At 53.6% G+C, this 15,046-nt stretch overlaps 1 protein-coding gene across 1 annotated transcript; it reads right to left on the bottom strand.

Annotated features, from left to right (window-relative positions):
* Positions 1-5,158: 5,158 nt before the first annotated feature.
* On the bottom strand, positions 5,159-8,374 carry CIMAP1C (ciliary microtubule associated protein 1C). The gene is made up of 4 exons (XM_060170190.1): positions 8,186-8,374; positions 7,256-7,366; positions 6,248-6,361; positions 5,159-5,640 (listed from the first exon to the last, which is right to left on the bottom strand). Exons 1-4 carry the CDS (start codon positions 8,304-8,306, stop codon positions 5,159-5,161), a joined length of 828 nt encoding a protein of 275 aa, XP_060026173.1. The 5' UTR covers positions 8,307-8,374.
* Between the last annotated feature and the right edge of the window lie 6,672 nt (positions 8,375-15,046).

The raw sequence follows: 15,046 nt of genomic DNA, 5'->3' as shown, positions 1-15,046 counted from the left end.
CTGACCTTTATGGAAGCCCATCTAGACCCATCCCATGCAATACCTAAGTTTTACCACTGGGTGGAAGAAGAGAGCGCAACTGGAAGCCAGCCTCCCCACAGCTGCCGCTGGTCACTCCCTCGCCCAGCACCAGGTGTTCTTTGCTCCCCCACACCATCAGCTGGCTCTCCAGGGAACCAGAACTGAGTGATCACCCATATCCAGACATCTGCTTCTCCCCACAGCCCTGCAGTGCAGCCAGCATTCTCTACTTTTCAGATGGGGAAACTGAGACCAGAAGCGGGGAGGCCTTGTTCAAGGTCACACATCAGACATGGCAGAGCCAAATCTCTAACCCTTTTTCCCAGCCCCCCACAGCCAGCCCCCTAGCTGAGGCTGTGTGAAGGGAGGACTGGAGTCAGGTAGACTTGGGCTGGAATCCTGGTGCCCCCACCCCTAGCTGTGCATCACTAGGCAGGTTCCTCACCCTCTCTGATCCTTGGCTTATGTAGGCGTCTGGCACATGGCAAGTGCTGAACACACGAAGCCACTGCTTTGTTTCCGGTATATTTTACACTCCACGAGAGCAGACACCTGTCTATCTTACTCACCTTGGTGTCCCCAGAGCTAGCATGGGGTGGATGTCCAGAGAATAGCGCCTGGAGGCCCTCTCCCTCCTGGCCCTGTCTGGCACTCAGTATAAGGGTCTAGCCTCTTCCCGTCCCTTCCACCATCCCGGATCAACCCCTTTCCTTCCCCTCCCCCCACACCCTTGGCAGCCCACAGCCACCCAGGCCCTGAGGTAGTGGCTCCTTCCCACCTGCTCACCTTTTCTCCCCGTGTCTCTCAGCCCCACTTTTCCCTGTCCCTGCCTCTCCCTCAGCCCCTGTCTCCTGCTGAGCCCCCGCTCTGCACCATACACTGTGTTTACAAGAAAACCATGACAGTTTTTTATTTCTGTCTTTTGTCTCCCTTCCTCCCCTGAAGGGAACGCGCTTCCACTCTCCTAGGAAAAAAGGAAGGCTCCGGAAGAGAAAGAGCAAACAAAGGACAGTGGGGCCATTGGTGTCCCCAGCCCCACCCATGGGCCACACGCACATGCGCACACACAATCCTCCTCTTGTCCAGGCCTCCAAGAGCCATTCTGTTATTTGGGGGGTTAATTGAAAAATGTCGATCTTTATTGTAGAGGATAAACTAGGCAGAGGGACATGGGGAGCAAGAGGGAGAGAGAGACGAGAACCAGAGGGAGGCAGAAAGACTTAGAGAGGAGAAGAGTCAGATGGGAGAACGTGGACTCGGAGAGGAGAGAGGAGAAGCCAGAAGGAGCAGGTCGGTGGCAGACTCTTCCCCTACAGGGAGGCTGGCAAGGCAGCTTCTGACCCCACCGGGGATCCCGGGAGAGCCGGGCGGCAGGAGCTCCTATTCGAGCCCTCCTGTCCCTGGGCAGCCCCTGGAGTGGGGTCTCGGAGAGCTGGGGGCAGGGAGAAGGGGTCTGGCTTGGTCAGGGAGGACTCACAACCACATGCGCCCCATCCAGAGGTGGGACCCCAGCCTGGGACCCTGCTGGGCTCCCTTCCCGAAGCCCTCCCCCACTCCACTCCCTCTGCACGGTGTCGGGGAGGGGAGGGTTCTCACGGTTTATCTACTCTGAATCTCCAGGGCAGTGGGCTCTGCAAGGGAGCCTGGGGGACATGAGTACGTACGTGAGATAAGGAGGCGCCTGGAGAGAGGGGTGTGTGTGGTAGTAAATGTGCGTGGAGTATGCGTGTGTCTGTGTCTATGCCTTTCCCTGGGAATGTAATTTAAGGGCCGTGTTTGAGTGGGTTTGGTGTCAGGGTGTGTGTATGGAGTAGGATGCGCGTGCCTGCGCGTGCACGTGTGAGCAGTTCTGTCAGGAGCCTCTGTGTCCTGTCTCCATGCGTATGTGGGTAAAGGACATGTGTTTGTGCACAACCCCCACCTGTGAGCCTGTGTGTGGTGTGGCAGTGTGTCCCCGCAGGCAGGGTCCCTCTTTTGCCCCTGGCCCAGGGCCATCATCCCCCCAGCCCTGGGAGCCAGAGTGACAACTGGCCCTCAGAGTCCCTCCAGCAACAGCAGAATGACGGCGACCTATCATCCACCCCGGCCAGTGTCCAGGAGGGTTATGTGACTTCAGTTTTACCATCAAGCCCTGGCAGGGGCGACCCACGGTGGCCAGGCCTCCCCCTGGCCCTGGGAAAGGAGGGCGGGAGCGCTGGCAGGTGCCCTGCCATGCACTGACCCTCACCCACCCTCCTATGTCTGCCCCCGCTTGGAGAGCGCTGCTTCCACCAAGCCACGCTCTGAATTCCTGGAGGGCGCAGCTGGGACTCCGAGGCACAGCCAGAGCCTGGCATAGGGCGGGAGCTTAGCAAATGTTTGTTGAACGAATGAATGATTGTGTCTGTGTGATCATGTGCCAGGCTCTGGGACCTAAGTACCTGAGGGCACAGGCTGAAGTCCTACAAGAATCAGACCAGGGCTTCCTGCCAGGTCAAGCGTGGCCCCCGATTTGTTCAGAAGGGGCAGGGTCATCACCCGGCCAGGCCTGAGACGCCATGCCCATTGACCTTCTCCAAGTCATCTACATGGTCACCACCACAGGAGAGGCAAGGCCAAGAGATGGGGACTGCTTCGTCCAAAGGTCCGTCTCAAGCTAAATGACCCTGTCACTTCGTGGGCTGAGGACAAGGGAGGCCCCGTTTATCTTCTCTGGAAGCCACATCCCTTTCTTGGCGGGGCCATCTCTCTTCCAAACATCTTCATCCCCCAAAGATTCATACTGAATCCTCCAGCCTCCTCTCCTTCCCTTGGGGCCTCAAACCAAGGGTTAGTTCTAGCTCTAGGGCTCACACCCAGCCCCTGCCCATAACTGGTGGCAGCTGGGGCCAGGCTGAAGGTCTGTCACAGACTGAGCCATGGAGGCAAAAACTAGGATTTAGTCCTAATGTAAGTCAAGGGTCTCACCCCAGACTGAGCCCTCACTCTAATCACACTGCCAAACCTGGCCACACTCTGAGTCCTGACCCTGTCACACATTGAACCCTGACCCTGTCACACACTGAGCCCTAACCCTGATCACAAACTGAGCCTGGACTTTTATTTAGAGACAGGCTATTCATTTGTCATAGAGCCAAAGCTGTTTCCCTGCCTCTGGGCCTCAGTTTTCTTCTCTCTTTAATGGAGGGCCTTGGGATGGGCTGAACGCTAAATCAGAAAACCCCTACTCAGAGGTTGGCCTGTAGCTTCCCTGACCTGGTGACACAAGAGAGCATCAGCCATGCCACCTGCCAACCTCCACCCCTACACAACACTTTCAGCCCAAGCTTCCCTAATTTTTGCAGCCGCCGTGATAAATGGCATTGTCAGCAAAATGACATCTTTCCAATATGCTGCAAGACAGATGGGTCCCCAAGCTCACTTGCTGTCTCTTGAGCCTGCCCAGACCAGCCCTGTGGACAAGTGGGGAGGACAGGACAGACACAATATCCCAGGCATGGGGGCTGGGGCGGGAGGGGGAGGAAATTTCAGGCCCAGAGTCAGGTATGACCCCAGTGGGGTTTTCTACAAGCCCCTTTTTTTAAATATTCAGTTGTTTGTTTCTTTTTGATATTCCAAAGATATTCTCTGCTCCTTTCTATCTGAAATTAGTTCTTCAATAGCATTTTCATTTTCAATGAAAACCTGAATATTGCTCAAATTCGCAGTGATGAGTCACCAGACACTGGTTCCTAGTGGCCCTTTCCTCCCGCCTCCCTGCGCTTTGGGGAGAATGGCTGCAGAAGGACATGCCTCTGCCTGAGACATCGGGCCTGGGGGACATTCAGCCTCCACTCCTCCTTCCCTAAGCCCCTCTCCCTCCACAGTTCCTGCCCTCCCTTCCCCACTTCCGCAGGCTGCAGAGCAGGTGTGGAATTCCTCCCCACATCTCTGGTGACCGGGGGAGCTAGGAGAGGGGCTGGTCCTAGGGCTGGGGACAAGTCGGAACAGGGGATCTGGATACCAAGAATTCAGGAAAGATGACTACCAGACCCTGAGACCCCAGCCTCCCCAGACACCGGCAGGAGAGCTGGCACCAGTCTGTCCAAAAGCGGCGCCTGGAGAGAGGGGTGTGTGTGGTAGTAAATGTGCGAAGCCAGAAGAGGTAGGGGCTGCGGGAACCGCCTGGACTCATGAGTGAGGCGATACTGCCCCCTCCTGGCTGGTTCATGTCTCCTCCTCTCCTCCTCCACGGGGCCCCTGACAGCTAGGCCGTTGAGGCTGGGGACACACAGGCAAATCTCCAAAGACAGCCTGTGACATGCAGACCCTCCTCCCAGCAGCCCCCCTGCGCTTTGCCTATTCCCTAGGCTGATCGCTAGCTTCCAGGCTCTGCCCATCTTGTCCAACTTTCTCTCACTGCCCAAGGAATTCTGAAAAGACCACGTCTTATCTAGCCCCACTCACCAGCTATTCCTGCCCAGCTACAGCCCAGGCGCCTGCCCTCTGAGCCTCCCCCGGTTCCCTGCCCCTGTACACTTTGGTCCCACCTGCACACCTTCCCTCTCATCTTTACCTCCACCAAGAATACCCTCCCTCCTACACACTGTCTCTACTTGTCCTCTTGGGTTCCTCCCGCAGGAAAACTGCCCTGTCCCCCCAGCCCAGCCAGAATGGCTCCTCCCTCCTGCTCCACTTGCCCTGCTCCTCTCTTGGGGGCTGACCACCGTCAGGGATCAGAATCAAACAGTTCGGAAGCTGGAGGGAACTTGGACATCCTCCAGGTCCACCGTCCCCCCTCACAGAGGCCCAGAGAGGTGAGGGAGTTGCACAAGTCCACACGGCACATTAGTGGCAGAGGTAGGCCTAGAACTCAGCTCCCCGGCGCCTCTGCCCAGAGCTCCTTGGAGGACACCTGGTGAGCCACAGCAGAACATCCCCCAGACAGGGACTCCTACTACACTGCCAGTATCCCCAGCCCCTCATCAGGGCCCAAAGAAAGCCACGGTGAGAGTTTGCAAAAAGAAGGAATAAATGAAAATATTTATCTAATGCCTTCTATGTGCTGGACACAGCAGGCATCATCTCTGTTACATAAAACCTTGCTAAGTTGCTCGATTTGGTATAGAAACATAACTTCTGGGGACGGGGGGTGGGGGTGAGTGCACCAGGAGGGGCCTCAGTCATGAATGTCAACAACCAGTGGACACAGGTGGGGCGAGTGCTTGATGCCCATGGTGAAAGCAGGCGTGCGGGACTTGTGCACCGTGACCTGCTGGACGTCATGGGAGCCGGGGCCAGGCCGAGGTGTGTGGTCCAGCGGGTAGGCAAAGCGCCTGGCCATGCTGTACATGGGGCTGCGGTTCTGGTAGACAGACGGCTCAGGCCGGGCGTGCATGGCAGGTCCAGGGCCTCCTGCCACATCCTCCTTGTAGAACCAGTTCTTGTGCAAGGGGCTCAGGCTGTAGCAAGGAGCAGCTCTGTTGGCGGGCAGGTTGGGCCCCAGCAGGAGTGGCAGCTGGTAGTGGTTGGGGCCCGGGTTGGTGTCCATCACTCTGTATGGGCACCGGTAGCCAAAGGTGTACTTGGGAGCCCTGCGCTCCCCAGGCGGGTGGGTCTTCTCCAGGTGGTAATGGCAGGAGGCCAGGGTGGGGCTCAGGCCTGAAAGTGGATGAATGAAGGGGAGGGGTCTCAGGGCAGGAGCCAGGCCACATCTCCTGGTGTCCAACTAACGGATCTAGGGAAGGAGCTGAGGTCGTGGTTAGCCTGGTATGACTTCTCTATAACCACCTTAGCATAGGGCAGGAAGATCACCGCCCCTGTGTGGGACTAAGGGATGGAGGGACTTCAGCCATCCTGATATCAGGATTGTGACACTGTTTTCATAATATAAAAACCCCAGGTATCATAAGAACATCACCCTTGGGCTGTCATTGTCCCTGTGACAGCACCAAGAAAACATCCTGAAATCACTACAGTCCGTGAACTCATTTGCATGACGATATTGCTACCGAGACATGAGCCCTTTGATATTTTTATCATAACATCACCCTGCAACATACATGCATAACGTTGGCCTCAAGACGTTAAGTACTGTGACACACACTGTGACATCAGTGTCTTGATATGACATTGCAGGGAGAGGCCAAAATCCGCAGACACACCTGGCGAAGGGAGTCATCACCCTTTTGCCCCTGCTCCTGTCCCAAGCATGCACCCCCATCCCCCAACCTCCCAACCCCGACCTCCCTCTCCCGGCCCATCTTACGCAGGTTAGAGATGCGCTCCGCCATGGGAACCTGAGGGCAGCTGGACATTCCAAACCGAGTTATTTTAGGATCCAAGAAATAGCAAGGCCCAGGGTTGCATATGTCCACGATCCCTGCAAGGCAGCCAAGGAAAGGCCCAGTCAGCCCCAGAGGCCGCCCCAGGGTGAGTCTGGCCTGCCTCCAGGCAAGATCCCCCTCCCCCAAAAAAGATCAAAGGCTCCTTTCCAGTTCCTCAGGCTCTTGAGTGTTTCGGGAGCCTTGATTTCCTCATCCGTAAAATGGGGCTTTTAACACATGAACTTGTTCAGAGGAACAGATAAAATAACAGCTGCGCAGGAGTTTGGTCAGCCCCCACCCCGCCGGGGATTGGTGCCAAGGGGATAATAATAGGCATAGTGGCTACTGTTAGTATGAAGAAGGGACCCAGCCCTGGAAAGGGGGTTCCCCTGCTGAGGAGGGTGGGTCACCTCTGGGAGGGGCCGAGGTCTCAGACCCCCAGATACACGCCCCTGCCCACCTTCTCCTCTCACTGGCCTTGGCTGTCATCCCCAGCTCTTCGATGGCCCTCTGCTCCCCACCTTCCAGGGGTTTCTAAGCCACCTGGGAAGCTTTGAGGCTGCCCCCCACCACCACTTTCCCTCCACTCACCAGCTATTCCTGCCCAGCTGCTATGGCAGTTGAACCCATGGCAGCCAGAGTGGAAGGGCCCCAGCCAGAGACCACACAGAAGGGAGACCCTTCCAGCTGGATGCAACAGGTCCCTTCGAAGCTCCCTCAGGAGGTCCAGTTGGGAAATGCCCGGAGTTGCCTTCAGAGGGATGGGTCACCTCGCACCCCTGCTGGCTTCCTTGTGGACCCAGCAGGCCACGTGGGTGTCCCACTCAGGACAGGCCTGGGTTCCCAGGCCTCCGGCTACAGATCATGACTCCTCACCTCTCAGCACAGCCCCAAACATCCAACAATAGTAATCCTACACCCACGGGGATGATGGTGTGGTGGGCACTCACGCTTCTCCGAATGCAGGGTGTGCAGGGTGTAGGCTGGCTCCTGGAACATGGAGACGTCATGGTCTACGTAGCCCGTGCAGGATGGCCGGAGGTATTTAGCAGGCCCTGGACCTGTGAGCACCGACAGAGTGGCCCTCAGCCTGGGCCCGCCAGATCAGAGGCAGGGGAAGCCCCAGATACAGGGTGACTTAAGAACTCTGGGGTCTTTGCTCTCACTGATGTCGCCCTGAGACAAAGACCACCATTGAGGTGCTTCCTTTGGGGAAAGTGTTCCCAGATAAAATGTGATTTCCCTTGGACAGGCAATGCATAATCAGAAAAGTAATAGTTACAAGTAACTGAGACCTTATTCTGTGCCGAGTACTATGCTAAGCATTTTCTGTGGGTTATTTCAGTTAAGCCTCTCGACAATTCTGTAAGACAGATACCCTTGTTTTTCCCATCTTATGGATGAGAAAATTGAGGCATAGAAATATCAATTTACCCAAAGTCACACAAGCCATTATTGTGAAAATTCTGAGACACCAGCCAACAGAGTCTAAACGTTTAATCACATACTAAACCACCTCCCACATAGAGCAACCATCAGTCATTAACAATGTAGTAAGAATTAGTTTGTCTGCCTTCAGTTGAGAGTAAGATTCAAGGGAAGTGAGGAAAGCTAGAGCTGGGCTAAAGATGACACAGAATCCCTAGCCTTTTTCCAAAACTGGCCTCACTTCAAACCCCTTCCTCCCACCTCTCCTCCCCCCTCCCCCGCCCAAAATATTTCCCAGCAGCTAATACCGCCTGCAAAGTTTAGCTTGGAAGTGCTGATCTTCTGTGGCTTTGAGGAGAGTCTGCAAGGGCTTTGCAGGAGGCAGGACTGGAAGGCTAGGACACCTTCAGCAGCTCTGCAGAGAGACGAATGAGCCCAAGCCCAGGTCTCACCTTTAAGTGTTGCCAGGACAACAGGGGTCTGCTTTATCTCCTGCCCTGAGGGCACCTGCACCTTCTTCTCTGGCTGCTGCCCATAGAACACAGGGTTCCTGACCCCCTTGGGTAGTTTCATGTCTGGGGCCAAGCAGAGGGCAGTAGCAGCTGCTGAGAGACCCTAAGCAGCGGGCAAGGAGCTGGGCCTGGGTGGGGCCTGTTCCAGGGGCCCCTGCCCAAGCCCCTCTTTCCACTTTCTCTCCCTGAAGCCAGAGGCTGTGTGGAGGCTGGGAAGCAATACCGTCCTCCTGCTTGTGCAGCTGAGGCCGTCTGGGGTACAGCCAGCTGCAGGGCTCGGCAGGCTGGAGCTGGGGATGACATCACTGCAGAACTTAGACTGTTTATTTCCTCCAGTTTCCGTGGCGCCTGAACTGTAGCGTAGAAATTCTACGCTGGCAGCTCAGCTGTGGAACCCTGAGAACTCGGCCCCCCTGTCCCTGCTCCCAACCTGGCTAAGTAGCCTGAGGGTCCCCAGAACCTTGGGGCAGGAAAGCAAAATGGAGAAGTGGAGTGACAGATCCAGCTCTTCACTCCTGGTGGGTGCCCTGAGGTTTCTGAAAGAGCGGACGGGTCATGGGTGAAGGGTTCTTGCCACCTGCACAGCACCCTGGGGTGGTCCTCTGTTCCCTGTCCCTCCCACCTATCTCCCAGGCTCTGGACACGCCCTCCCTTCTATCACAGTCTGTTTTTTCTTGGGAAAGTATCAAGCCAATTATTTCACACTAAGGTGTGACTGTCTGGTAGCTCCCCAGACTCCTATCCCACAGTGTCTTTAGGGATCCACGTCTAGCTCAAGGAATACCTGCCTGCCGCTGGCATTTCAGGCAGGCAATGGGGAGCAAATAAAGGAGGAGGGAGGGTGGTGCTGAGGCCTCAAGAAGCTACTTCCTGTGCCTGCGGTCAAGAGCACCCCCTGTGGGGGCGGAAGTGTGAGAGAAAACACTGAGGGATAGGGAATATACCCAGCTACCATATGATTGATGGATAAGCCCCAGGGCTGAGGAAATGCTAGACACTCCTTCACCCCGAAAAACCCCAGAGGCTCAGGGGCCCTGGGGCCTGCTTGCACCTAGCAGTTCATAGCTCAGACTAAGGGTTTGATCTAGAGGGGTTTCCATCTCGGGGAACAGATGACTGCTGGCTTTAGAGAGAGTGTCTGTCACAGCCCCGGTACACAGATAAGGAAACTGAAGACCAGAAAGGGGCAAAGACTTGCCCAGAGTTTCCCATTACATTAGTAGCAGAGACAGAACCAGAACACAAACCCCAGAGCTCTCTTTAGATCCTAGCCTCTGATCTAATGGGAACCAAACCATGCTCTGAACTCATTCCAACCAACAGGCGCAATGAGGACTCAGAGCAGACCAGCCAGGTGTGCTGGGTGCTCCAGAAACCCCTGGTGGGGCTGAAAGGCTTGGAACAGAAGGCAGGGCTCCCCCCTCCACCAGCGGCAGCAGATCTTTCCCGTGCCTCTCTCATAACCCGTGGGGCAGCCAAGCCTCTGATTTCTGGAGACGGAGGGCTGGGCAAGGCTGGGATTGGCCCAGCCTCAGCTGGCCTCGGGCCACAGGCAGTGCCTCTTCCTCACCTCCGTCACTGTCAGCTTTTCCTGGAGGAAGCTGCAAGCCTGCTGGGCCCAAGCCCTGACGGTCCCCTCTTGCTGATGGGGGCCAGATGTGGGGCTGGGCTCTTCATCTTCCTGGGCTGGGGGGAAGGTGGTGATCTACAAGTATTTCAGACCCAGGGAGCCTTCCTGACACCCACACAAACACTGTTGCTGTCTGCCATCCTTGTACCTGGCTGTCTTAGGGAAACCGAGCCACTCTACACCCCGGAATGTCACAAGCCACCCCACTTCTGCTCCAAAGGCTCCCTTCCCTCCAACTTTAACAGAGACTTAGCTCACCCCTGGAGACAGCCTTCGGCTAGCTTCAAAGCTGCTGCTCTGTCCCTCAGAGCCCAAGGTGGAGCAAGTCCCTGGTTTCCTTGGTATCCACCCAGGCAGTGTCCCCTCCCTGACAAGAGCACATCTCCCCAAGACTCCAGCCTCCAGGGTGCCCCGCTTCATCTCTCAGGGGCGCCATCTGTCTTGACGTGTTGACCTGGTGGCCCTGGCTCATGGTCTTCTTCCCCAGCCCCCAACTCCTGCTATTACCCCAGTGACTTAGGCCTCCCCAGGGACCACCCACCATCCCTTGGCCTCCCAGGTCCCAGACCTCCTCATCTCCAAATGCCTCTGCTCCACTCCCTCTCAGCCACCCTCCCCAGCACATCCTGGGCTTCTCACCCTCCTCCCAGGAGCACCATTCCCTGTCCTTCCATTTCTCACCCTGTACAGATTGCCTGCTATCACTGAGGTCCCATCGGTGACCCTGCACCTCCTCCGCATCCTTCAGGTTGCCCTCCTTGTCCCACTTCTTTGCTGGTAAATCCCAGCCCTGAGTCACCGTGTCTGCCTTGCCCTCCTGTACCAGGCAGCTAAAAGCTGCTGGGGGTAGACCCATGACCCACAGACACTGGACTTTTGTCCATGCCGCCCAGTTGCCCATGTCCGCGCTGGTCAGCTTGCTCTCTCCCTCTCCCCAGAGATCATTCAGACATGGCTTATTCCCCTATGTGTGCCTGGCCCTCCCTGCAGCCCCTGCTCTACCTCCTGCTCACAGAGAGAACAGAGGACATCAGACTGGCCTTGGACTCAAACCCTCCGTACCGCGCTGTCAGAACCAGCAGCTTCCATCTGCTGTCACCTGCTCCCACTTCCCTCCTGGGGTTTAGGAGGACCCACCAAGACCTCCTCCCATCTCCTCTGTGTCTCAAGAACATTTCACTGTTCATTGTCACCTTCTCCTTTCTTTAAAGGAGCCTCATCTGGCTCCTTGCTATCATGTTCTACATACTCTGCATCCCTTCCATCTATTAAGAACCATCTAACACAGGAAACTATATTCAATATCCTGTGATAAATCATAGTGGAAAAGAATATTTAAAAAAGAATGTCTCTATATGTATAACTGAGTCACTTTGCTGTACAGCAGAGATTGGTACAACATTGTAAATCAACTATACATCAATTAAATTTTTTTTTTAATTACTGCTATCGAAAAAATAATTAAAATATTTTTTAAATTTAAAAAATAAAAACCATCTTCCTGGCCACGCACACCTCTCCCCAGTCCACAGACAAACTTCCCCAAAGAGGCATTTTTCCTACAGTCTCATTCTCACCTCCCTTTCACATTCTGACTCCCTGCAGGCTGGCTTCAAGCCCATCGCTGCACCTAAACTGTGACCTGCATGTGGAAGCTGCTGCCAATAGCCACCTCTCACCCTCACTGGACCGGCCTCTCAGCAGCCCTGGGCCACAATGACCGGCCACTGCCTCCTTCTTGCAGGACTTCTTCCTGGTTCCAAGATGTTCTGGTCTTCCTCCCATGTTCCCATTGCCCCTTCCCAAGCTTTCTTCCTGGCTCTTCTTCCTCAGCCTGACCTTTCAGTGTTGGCATATGCTCATTAATTGCAAAGGGAAAAACAGTAACTTTACAGGGAGAATCTTGGCAGGCACCACCCCAACCAAGAGATGTAAGTTAACATTATTGGGACTTCCCTGGTGGCACAGTGGTTAAGAATCCGCCTGGCAATTCAGGGGACCCGGGTTCAAGCCCTGGTCCACGAAGATCCCACATGCCGTGGAGCAACTAAGCCCATGCGCCACAACTACTGAGCCTGCGCTCTAGAGCCCGCGAGCCACAACTACTGAGCCCACGTGCCACAACTACTGAAGCCCGCATGCCTAGAGCCCATGCTCCACAATAAGAGAAGCCACCACAATGAGAAGCCTGCACACCACAATGAAGAGTAGCCTCCACTCGATGCAACTAGAAAAAGCTCGCACACAGCAACAAAGACCCAACACAGCCAAAAATTAATTAATTAATTTTTAAAAAAGAGTTCCTTGTACATTAAAAAAAGAGAGCCACGCTGGTTTAAAATAAAGAGAGAATAAAAAGAAAAAAAAATCATCAACAATGGGACAGATAGATGCTGTGTACCTCCTGAGAGGATACACTGAGAAGGACACAGGATCACTTCTGGGGTGTTCCCACCAAGGGTACATAACCTGAATCTAATTGCAAAGAAACCAGATAAACTCGAATCAAGATTCATGTTCCCAAATAAAATAGGTCTGTACTTGCCAAAAATGGCAATATCATGAAAGACAAAGACACACTGAAGAGCTTTTCCAGGTTAATAGAAACTCAATGTCGTTTCTATTCAAATGCAATGTAGGAGCCAGGAGTTTCTTTTGCTGTCAAGGATATTACTGGGGAAATTGGCAAAGCCAGAAAAAAACCTGTAGCTAGTTAAAAGTATTGTACCAATGTTAGTTTCCTGATCTGGGTTCTGAAAGAGAAGGTCCTTGTTCTCAGAAAATACATATTGAAGTATTTAAGGATAAAGGAGCATTATATCTGCAACTTACTCTCAAAAAAATGCTTACAGGAAAAAAATATGTATATACGTAGAAAAGAATTTAAAGGTGATAAAACATTACCATTTGGGAAATCTAGGTGAAGAGTATGTGAAAAATATTTGTAATGGCCTTGCTACTTTTCTCTAAGTCTGAAACTATGTTAAAATAAAAATTTTTTATGAAAAAAAATGTTGGTGTCTCAAAGTTCAGTCCTGCAGTCTTTTATTGATCACTCTCTCATATATCACAGCAACAAAATATGTATGCAAATTTGTTTAAAATTTGTTTCCTATAACCATAAATAATAAATAATTATTAAATTAAAAAAAAAAAGTTCAGTCCTGGGCCTTCCTCTCCCATTTCACCACCCTCCTCTCACTGGGAAGTATCCCCACTTGTTGCTTCAATCCCATTATCTGTACCCCAACAATTCCCGAATATATATGTCTCTGGCTCAGATCTTCTTAGGAGGTTAGACTCCCATATCTGACAGCCTGCACAGTGTCACTTGAGATTCTCACAAACATCTAAAAGTCAATAAGCCCAGAGCTTTTCTCATGAGATGCTCCCTGTCCCCCATTTATCTCAATGAATGATGTTACCACCTATCCAAGCCAGAAATCTGGGCTTGTCCTGGACACCTCCCTTGTCCTTACTCCCCACATCCAACAATCACCAAGTCATTTGGGGAGCCTGTGAGCTCCCAAAGGCAGGGCTCTGTCACTTACTCTTGTGTCTCCAGCCCCCAGCATAGTGCCCTGACATATGGTAAGTGCTTAAGAAAGGATTGTGGAATGAATAAATGAGTTGATCCATTGATTGATCAAGGAAACATCATTCCTCCTCATGCGAACAGAGTCTTACTTTCTGAACCCAGACACAGACCCAGTCTGGCTGACTGGACTGCAATTTACATTCGTGGAGGTCTGTTTCAGTTATCTCTTGCTGTGTAACAAATCCTCCTCAAAGCCTGAGAGCTTAAAATAGCAATACACATTTATTATCACACACAGCTTCAAGAGTTTAGGGGCCAGGAGTTTAGAAGTGGCTTAGTTGGATGGATCTGGCTCCAGGTCTCTCCAGAAGTAGCAGTCAAGATGTCAGTAGGAGCTGCAGTCATCCGAAAGTGTGACTGGGACCGGCACATCCACTTCCTAGACGGCTCACTCGTGTGAATGGTGGGCTGGTGCTGACCATTGACAAAAGGTCTCGGTTCCTCTCCACAGGGGCCTTCCGCAGGCTGCTTAACTGTCCTCAGGCCATGGTGGCTGGCTTCCCCCAGAGCAAGGCAGAGGCCGCCATGTCTCTTGTGACCTGACCTTGGAAATCATACTCCTTCGTTTCTGCAATGCCCTATTGGCCATTTGGGTCAGCCTTATTCCATGTGTGGGCGGTGACTCCACAAGGTTGTGAATGCCCAAAGGTGAGGACCATTGAGGGCCACATCTTGGAGGCTGGCTACCACAGGTTTGTCACTATACAAGGACACCTAGCCAATGGGGCCAATAGGAGCTGAAATTCAAGCTGTATGTCCTTGGGTGAAGTGGCTGAAGACAGCCCTGCCAGCTTGCTCCAGCTGCCTCTTGGCCGTCAATCTTGCCTCCCCTTCAAAGGATTCCTGGAAGACGTGCAGAGAACACAACCCTGGCCTCATCATAACCACCAGGCACTGCCCTTCATAGTTTATAAAGCCCCAGCACCTCTGTTGGAAGGCATCACCCAAGCATCATGGCGGTTCTACTGTTTACAAATGAGGGAAAAGGTGCCTAGAAGTGAAGAGACTTGCCTGAGGCCACACAGAAAAGGCTTGGCGGAACCAGGCTTCTGGCTCCTAACCCCACATTCTTTTCACTGCCCTGCCCAGTCGCCAGCTCAGACCCATGTCTCCTAAAGCCCACTGAAGCCTCATTCCCAGTTCTGAGCAGGTATTTCTAACCCTCAAGTATGTTCACAAATATTCCCTCCAAATGAGGGCTATTCATTCCCCCTCCCAGAGGCTCTCTCTGCAGCCAGCTGAATGTCCATTGGTGGAGCAGAGCAGAGGGTAAGAGCATGAACCAATATTTAGAAATAGCACAACCCCAGGAGGAATCAGCTGCGGCCAGCTTGTCATAGCCACTGAAGCCACAGCCTTTGTGGATGTGGTGTGCAAGACGACTTCCTGCTCCCGGGAACAGAGGCTCTGAGAGGGTCCTCTACCACCCCCAGCCCCTGTCTCCCCAAGACAGCTTTCCCCTGGCCAGGGAAAGCCCTGCCACCGGCCACCCGACCACAGCCCACAGCCAGCTCCCGAGGGCAGCAAACATAACATTTCAGCTCCTGAATTGTGCAATTGTTGGGAAGAGCTG

Source organism: Lagenorhynchus albirostris, chromosome 1 (assembly GCF_949774975.1).
Source record: "Lagenorhynchus albirostris chromosome 1, mLagAlb1.1, whole genome shotgun sequence".
NCBI classification, from domain to species: domain Eukaryota; kingdom Metazoa; phylum Chordata; class Mammalia; order Artiodactyla; family Delphinidae; genus Lagenorhynchus; species Lagenorhynchus albirostris.
Note: the sequence above shows the minus strand (reverse complement) of the source record. Positions and strands in the feature narration are given on the sequence as shown.